The 8,462-nt window shown below is 45.0% G+C and overlaps 1 protein-coding gene across 1 annotated transcript; it reads right to left on the bottom strand.

The window, feature by feature from the left end:
* Positions 1-2,769: 2,769 nt before the first annotated feature.
* Positions 2,770-5,796, bottom strand: insm1a (insulinoma-associated 1a). The gene is given in 3 exon segments (XM_069177501.1): positions 2,770-4,912; positions 4,915-5,017; positions 5,019-5,796. Coding segments are annotated over 3 exon segments (1,365 nt in total). The 5' UTR covers positions 5,456-5,796; the 3' UTR covers positions 2,770-4,087.
* Between the last annotated feature and the right edge of the window lie 2,666 nt (positions 5,797-8,462).

The following is an 8,462-nucleotide window of genomic DNA, read 5'->3' as shown; positions in this document are numbered from 1 at the left end:
AATAACTGAATTATTCATTGGCATTTTTTGAGAAAATGTTTTGTAAAGGATTAAAATTTATTAAAAAAAGAAACCTTTTTTAAAGGTTTTCTTAATTTGTCACCTCGGACCTATTAATCTTAAATGTGTGGTTTTGTCACTATTTTTGATTTCTGTACTGAAGTAAAGCCAAAAGTTTCAGCGAGTTCCTCCAACACAGAAGATCTGTACAATCAGCACAGTTTAGATCAGTCACACATTCAGGATCTGGTCTCTCCTGTTCTCAGTTATGGCGTCGTGTTGACGAGAATGGGACGGACATGAGGTCACAGAGACCTTCGACCACCAAAATATAATCAGCTCATCCTCGAGTCCGAGTGAACGTTTGTGCCAAATTTGAAGAAATTCTCTCCAGTTGTTCTTGAGATATCGAGATCACGAGAGGAGGACGGACAATCCGAAAACAGGAGACCGACCAAAAGAAGCTGAAAGTAAGGACCAGTTGAGAAATGGGTTTTAGACTTTGTAAGATTTGTCATATATTAAAACAACATGCAGACGAGGGCTGCTGTTTTTGAGGGATAATATTTGTGTGCTGGATTATAAAACGTCTCCGTGTTCGTCGCTGCTGCAGAGACCAGGCTGAAGGTTGGCAGCTGTAGATCGGTGTCTTTTTAAAGGGCTGAAAGAGAAGAAAGAGTCGGAGGAGGCGGAGTGGAGGTGCAGGAATGTCTTTCAGATGCAGAATGTTTTGTGTGTGTTGACCTGCTGCTGACCTCTGACCTGTTAAACACTCTCACACTGTGCAGTAAACACACTCCTCATTGTATTTAACAGAGCAGGATGAAAAGTAAACCTTCACTCTGCTCTTCACTGCTGTATGTTGTACGCTGTACCTCCTGGGGGTCCCCGCTGACCCCCGTACATGTCAGTTGTATTATTTCCCCAGACACCCAGAAACCAACCGGTGCTCTGAGCTGTAGTGATTGATTGATTAGTTAGTTGACAGAAAATCAATCAGCAACAATTGTGAGAGTTGATTTATTGCTAACAGCTGAAAATTAAAGAAAGCTTGAACGCATTTTGTTCGTTGCATTTTTACAGTGAAAACAATGAGCAGCACACAGTGATTCATCAGAGATGCACACGGAGCAGCAGGAAGCAGCGACCTTCATCAGGACGTATTCAGAGTTCATCATCATCACTGAGTTCAACACGTTAACGTGACCGCTGGTACGTGAACATTAGTGATGTCACCATGGAAACCTGAAACTGGAGCAGAGAACTTTTGGGGAACAGAAAATCTTCAACACGTCCACTAACAGCTGACTGTTCCTGAGCCCATGCAGTGATTTCCACTGCAGAATCTAGGCTGTTTTTTGTTTTGTGTGTGTCAAACTCTAAACGGTCAACAGAGACTCTTGAAAGTCTTCAGAAAGTCTACGGCGACGAAGCGATGAGCCGGCGAGGTGTTCTGATGACATCACGTTTCAAGAGGGGCGGAGCTTCACTGTTCAAGACCGATGAAGGCGTCAGGTCAGGAGACACCAGGTGGGTTTTCTTTGTGTCACCGTGAATTCGTCCCCCAGAGTCAGACTGTCAACACAGAGTTCCACTGGGACCTTCTGAGGGGAACATTCGCTGTGAACCACCTGAACTGTGTCGCCATGGCAACAGGCTCCTCCAACATGACAACATGCTGTGAGCAGGTGTGTTGAGGATTTTCTGTTCCTCAAAAACTTTATCCAAAATCAGATTCGAGGACCAAAGGCCAGAAACCAATATTGGATGAATGTGATCTTTGGGCCCACAGGCGGCACAACTTTAATTAACAGCCATGATTCTGTATTAGAAATCACTGCATGGGCTCAGGAACACTCGGCTGTTAGTGGACGTGTTGAAGATTTTCTGTTCTCCCAAACATTTGACCCCAAAATCTGCTGTTTCTCTGCTCCAGTTTCAGGTTTCCATGGTGACATCACTAATGTTCACGTACCAGCGGTCACGTTAACGTGTTGAACTCGGTGATGATGATGAACTCTGAATACGTCCTGATGAAGGTCGCTGCTTCCTGCTGCTCCGTGTGCATCGCCTGCTGCGTTCAGGAACTCTTTCAACTTTTTCAACTTAACTGTAAATAAACAAAGTATAAAAAGGCATCAAATTGAAATACTGCACCTCCCGCTTGTACTTTAGTAAATGTACTTTGTTACATTCCACCAATGCCAACTCATGCTGGTTTTAAAGGGCTTCTTCTTAAATTTGGACCTTTTAAAGCCCCAAAACATGAAGTTCAAGACCGCATCAACACATTCGACAACTGTTTTCTTTTATCTTTAGTCCCTGCAGTCCAGACATACATTTTCTAAAAGAGGTTTCATAGAAAACTATGAAATACTCGCATTTGAGAAGTTGTTCCAGGAGAATATTTGCTCATCAAACGCTTCCAACGATAAATCAAATGTTAAATTTGTTGTCTATTATTTTTCTGTCAGGCTTTTTCAGATATTTTTAAACAAAGTATCTTAAATTGGGACTGTTTACAGACCCCAGAGTACATTAACTGACATGAAATTTAAATTTTGTTGTGTCTACAGGTGTAGAAGGTTATAAAAAAACTGTTTTACCATTATTTAAAGAGATAAAATACTGAGGAGACCTTTGGCTACTAACTAACCTTTATGTTTTTGGGGTTTAATTCCTTCACAAAGCCACGATTCAGGCTGTAAATCCAGCTGTGAAACCACATCTGCTAACACATGTAAAAAACCTCCACAAGACTAAAACAGAAATGTTTCTCAGTTTGGTTTTTATTATTTTTTGGACATTTAGCAAAATACTGCAGAAACATCCAAAGCAGTATAAGAGCTAAGAGTTACAAAGAAACCAACAGAACAATAAAAATAAACAAATAAAAACATGATTGCATTCGTTCTTATTGAAGAGCGTCTGATAAAACTCATTGATTGCTATAATGTCACGTGAACACATCGTCCTCGCACCTTCTCCATATAAGTTAAAAGAAAATAAAAGAATTTGGCTACATCGTGAAAAAACACAGCAACAGATCACAGATCACACAGAGCAATAATTTACAGAAATAATTTAATAAATACATAAATAAATAGAAAAAACCCAAAGATTAGATATACTGTATATTGGTAACACAGAAGGCTTTGTAGAAAATAAGAAGTCGTACACCCATCCAGTGATAAATAAGTAAATAAACAATCGGATCCGTTGAGTTTAAGGCAGTTTTACAGCAGGAGTTTCTAATCCAAAGGCATTACCGGCTACACTAGTTTTACTCTTTTGTGTTTTCAGGCGACAGCTACTGATCCACAGATCCACGAGCTATGTTAAAGCTAATCAGAGTGATGAGATAAGGTCTGTTCGGGCCTGTGACTTCTGGTTTTGATCGGCTACAGGTCGTCCCCTCTCTTAGGTCTATCGAGCTAATAGCACTTGTGCAGAGATGCTAGAAAAATACATTAACAGTCTAAAGGCTTTTATTTTTGTAAGCGTTTGAAACGTGACGTCACACATCCTTTAGGTGGGGGGGTTAAAGGTCAGGGGGAGGAGGGGGTGGGGGGGTCAAACACACTCCCAGAACCTGCTGAAGTGTCCTTGAGCAAGGCACTGAGTCACCGCTGTGACAGTTGGGACTTTTTCTTTGTGCTTCCAGAGTTTCACTGCAGAAATATCCTTTAACTTCATGTTTTAACTCGATAAAGTGACAGTTTTCACTTTATTCTTATTTAATTTGTGCTTTTTCATGAATTAATATGTGAGAATAAAGTAAAAGTACGAAAATTATTTCAGAAATGTGGAAGAAAATTCAACTTTGACATATTCAAATTGAATAAAAGACTAAATTGATGTGGATTTTGAAGTAAATAACTGCAACTGGAGAGAAAATAAATCACTGCCATCACCACTGAAGTCAGTTACAGCTTCTCACCGAACTGCTGCACATTTTTAAAACCCAAATCTTCATGATGATGATGATGATGATATTTCTGCAGTGTGACTCTGACAGCCTCCCACGAACCAGGCTGGACGGTGAATCTGGTCCTCTGACGGGGTGAAGGCAGCTCAGAGTCCCGGATCAGCAGGCGGGGCGCAGCGGCATCTGCAGCAGGATCACTTGCCGGTTTTCGGACGGGTGGCACTTGTTGATGTGCCTGGTGAGTCCCGGGGAGCTGTAGAAGACGGCGGGGCAGTACTTGCACGGGTACACCTGTGACGAGTGCAGCAGGCGGATGTGCCGCTCCTGGCTGCCTCTGCTGGTGAAGTTCTCCCCGCACACGGGGCACAAGTGGCAGCTGGAGGAGCTCAGGTTGAGCGGCGCCGCGCTCTGCTCGCAGGCCGGCGCGTCCTCCTCCTCCGCCGGCTTCGGGGAGCCGTGCTGAGACGCCAGGTGCTTCCTCAGGTAGGCCTGGCGCTTAAACCGTTTCCCACAGTGGTTACAATCATACAGTCCATCCTCGGAGCCGGACTCGGAGGGCTCCGGGCTGGGTGTGTCCCTGTCACTAGAATCCTTCCCTTCATCCGGAGCCGTCTTCCCGGCGGCCACCTTGTCACTCTCCAGGTTTTGGGCTCCGTTCTGCGGCTTCGGTTTGTGCCACCGCCGGTGGGAAGCAAGGTTGGCCGGGCAGCTGAACACCTTGTCGCACTCGGGACACCTGTACTCGACCCGGACTATCCTGGAGCACTTGTGCTGCGCCAGAGCGAACGGGTCAGCGTAGGCTTCCCGGCACAGCTGGCACACGAACTCTCCCCGTGGGATGTGGTCTCCTCCGGCGGACGTCGGTCTGAGGGGCTTCTGGTCCACCGGCGCCTCTTTAATCTTCAGCCCCAGAACCGGAGACGTGGTGACATCATCCTCAAAGTGCAGTTTCCGGATGGCTTTGGTTTTCTTGGAGGGGGGTTTTCCTTTGCGCTCCGTGTCGCCGGATGGCCGCTTGGTTCCGGCGGCGGGGAGCGTCCCGGTGGCCGCGGCGGTGCCGGTGGGCGCGGCGCTGGTGCCGGAGCGGTTGCTGTTGCTGGAACCGATTTTCAGGTCCACCGGGGCGAAGAGGTGGTCCACAGCGGTGAAGGCTGCCGGTGTGGGGAAAGACTCCGCGGACACCGGGGACCCGAGGCTGAAGCGTCTCTCCAGGTAGGAGCGGTCGTGGTCGTGGCTGACGGGCCGGGTCGGGCTGTACAGCGCCTGGTAAACCGTCTCCGGGTTCCCAAATTGCACCGGTCTAGCGTGCGGCTCCGGGGCCGTGGCCGCCGCCCCGCAGGTGGGCGTCGGCGTCTGTGCGCGCGTCGGGATGGAGGCGAGGTGCGCGGAGGAAACAGAGGAGGAGGAGAAGGAGGACGACGGCGGCACATCAGCTGCCGGTTGCTCCGCTTCCTCGTCGTCGGAGCGGACCCGGTAGGACACCGGGTTGGTCTTCTTGTTCCGTTTCACCAGGAATCCTCGCGGCATGTTCGCGCTGGTCGGAGAGCTGAAGGCACTTTGAACAAACCCACTTTCAGCCGCGCGCGGACACGAACATCTGATGAGTGCTTTTTTGTTTGTTTGTTTCCTCGTGCTATTGATCCCGTCTTCTCCTCCCGAGGTGCTTTAACCACAACATAGCTGCACTCTTTTTAAGGCGACATGATGACATTGTCCCCGTCCCCCCCTCGCTGCCTCATCTCTGACCAATCAGGAGGAGCCGAGGTCCCCTGTGGATTTGGGGAGTGGGTGTGGAAGGATGGAGAGGCTGATGGAGTGAAGGAGGAGGAGGGGTGGTGGAGGGGGGATTTGCAGATTGCAAAGCAGATGTACCTGAGGGTTTTTATTGTATTTCGACCCCCCTACACACACTCTCCCTCTCCCTCCTCCTCCTCCTCCTCCTCTCGACCCGGGCACACGCCAGGAGCCTCCTGCTTTTACGGTCTGATGAGTTTGTATAGAAATCTACACGTGCCTGGGCTTTATGTGTCTCCTTTGGGTGGTGGGGGCTCTGATTTCTCCAAAAAAGGAGACATCCGTCCACATAACGGCCTCAAATAACAAGAAGCAAGAGTGGAGGATAAAACTGGGAAGCAGGCAGCAGGAAAAATGAAGCTCGAGCTGGTTTTAAATTCGAAACTTTGAGAAAATTAAGACTCGGATATAAAAATGTAATATTTAAATTGATAAAAACAGCCACTAACTGCAATAAAACCCTTTATTGAAGTGTTTTCAGGACCATTCAACACATCGGCTTCAAATTAGAAATTTAAGACGTTGAAAGACTTTCTAGGAAAACGAAACATCCAAAAACAGACTTAAAAATCCGTTTTACGCAGCAAACAACGAGGTGACATTTGTCCACAACACGAGACAAATAACTAAACATCAAACATAAGACAGGTCGGTCTGAAAGCACGGTGATCCTGCAGCATGTGCGCTGGTGTGACAGTTAACTCCGGACATATGAATCCGTCATTTTACGCATACATAATTAATAGCGAGAGGAGGGTTTCCTGCTTTGCATCACAATGGCTGCGCTTGTGCAAGCTGTAGACCCGTCGTGATTGAAAAGGAAATTGCACAGTTGGAAAAAAAAAGGAGAAGAAGAAGAAGAAGAAGAAGAGCGCCCCCCCCCCCCCCCGAAAAAGCAATCTGGCCCCCAGATACCGTCGGCGCGTGCTGTGCGTAATCAGTGCGCTCTTTCTGCGTCTCCAAATGGGGCAAACCGAGATTATCTGCCGGTTAAAGCACATCAAACCCAATTCCTGCAGGTCGAGTCTGACCCGAGCTGTCGGATACGAGTCTGTCCACCACCGTGAGGGATGATGGGACGTCTGTCTCGTGGGGAGGTGCTGAAATGAAGGACACCTTTGTATAATTAAGGTTTAGAGGTTTGGAGAGCAGCAGGTTTCCTATTTTAACAGTTGGTGTGTCCAAACTGAGAGCTGGAATATGATCAATAACCAATCCAAAGCTGATTGGAGTCATTATTTCATTATATGTGCCAACGGTTTCCTGCATTTTACTGTGTTTCAAAAACTAAAAATCAGTTCATACCCTTAAAATCAACATCATATTTACCAGATTTTCAATTTACAAAATACTAAAAATCAAGATTCCCGTGCAGCTGCCAGCCTTAAATTGTCATATTTCTTACGATACAGGTTGGAAACACTTTCAAATGGCAAATTTCTCTCAAATGTTTTTAAGAAAACACAAATTTAACCTAAAATTTACTTTAAAACAAAACTAATCCGATGAAAAACAAATCTGCCTTTTAAAGATGTTGAAGAGTTTTTTCAAACAAAACAAAATAGATTAAATGTTATAGATGTTCAATATGTGATGAAAAGAAAACAACACATTGTGCAGCTATTGTAAGATTTTATGCATCTCTTTCCTTTTTTTTATTATTTTATCATTTTATTATTTATATTCTACTCTTTCAGTAAGAATGTATGCTTTGGCAACATGTTTTATCAAAACTTCAGGCCAATAAAGAGATTTAAATTGAAAAACTACAACAGGAAGCACACAAGAAATGCATCCAGTATAATATGACAAATACTGGAAAACTGTCATTAAAAACCACAAAAACACAACAAACTGAATATTTCTGACCAAACACACGACGTCTCTCAGAAACCATGAAGTTCTACCACAGAAACACACGGCTTTATCTCAGATTAAAAGTCCTGAAACATGATATTTATCCTGTGATATCTGACTTCATATTTGGACACCAGCAGCGTTTGTGTTTTCTCAGCCGGCAGCTTGTTGTGTAAGTGTGGACATATGTTGTGTGTGTGTGTGTGTGTGTGTGTGTGTGTGTGTGTGTGTGTGTGTGTGTGTGTGTGTGTGTGTGTGTGTGCGTGCGGTTATTTTCCTGACAGCCTTCAGCTCAGCCTCATTAGCATACAGCTGTAGAGTGACACCCTCCTCCTTCTCCCGCTCTTCCTCCCTCCTCCTCCTCCTCCTCCTCCAAAAAGCCACACAGCCACTTTCATCTATCCGAGCCGTGTGATTGGTCACGCTGCTGCAGAGTCACCGGCGCTCGGTTACAGTTGGCACGTTGTGGAGGAAACACACAAATGTATGAGTATGTCAGAAATCCTCTTCTTCATTTGGACTGAATCCTCCTCAGTGAAAACTAATCTTTAAGACTTTAATGAGTAAAAAAAATAAATCGGATACAAACATCAACAAAATGTATAAATGTCTGTAGGAGTTCTGATCATTGTTTAGACAGACGTCAGTATAATCACCTGGAACTTCCTTAATTTCATGTTTTAAATGTGAAATATTTTCCAGCCAGCAGGAAACACAACATTACACAATGCTAATTTAAAGTTCTGATATTCATTTGCAATGTTTACTGAACTCATTTAACCTATTTTCTGTTATTTAAAAGTCCATTAAAGTCATTTTATTTCATAAAACTAAAGGAGCAGTTGGATTAAAAGGAAGAATTAAAGTTAGTTAGTTCGTTCAT

The sequence above is a fragment of the Embiotoca jacksoni genome, unplaced genomic scaffold, assembly GCF_022577435.1.
Source record: "Embiotoca jacksoni isolate LCO1_2020_lvr unplaced genomic scaffold, fEmbJac1.0.p SCAF_73, whole genome shotgun sequence".
NCBI classification, from domain to species: Eukaryota; Metazoa; Chordata; class Actinopteri; family Embiotocidae; genus Embiotoca; species Embiotoca jacksoni.
Note: the sequence above shows the minus strand (reverse complement) of the source record. Positions and strands in the feature narration are given on the sequence as shown.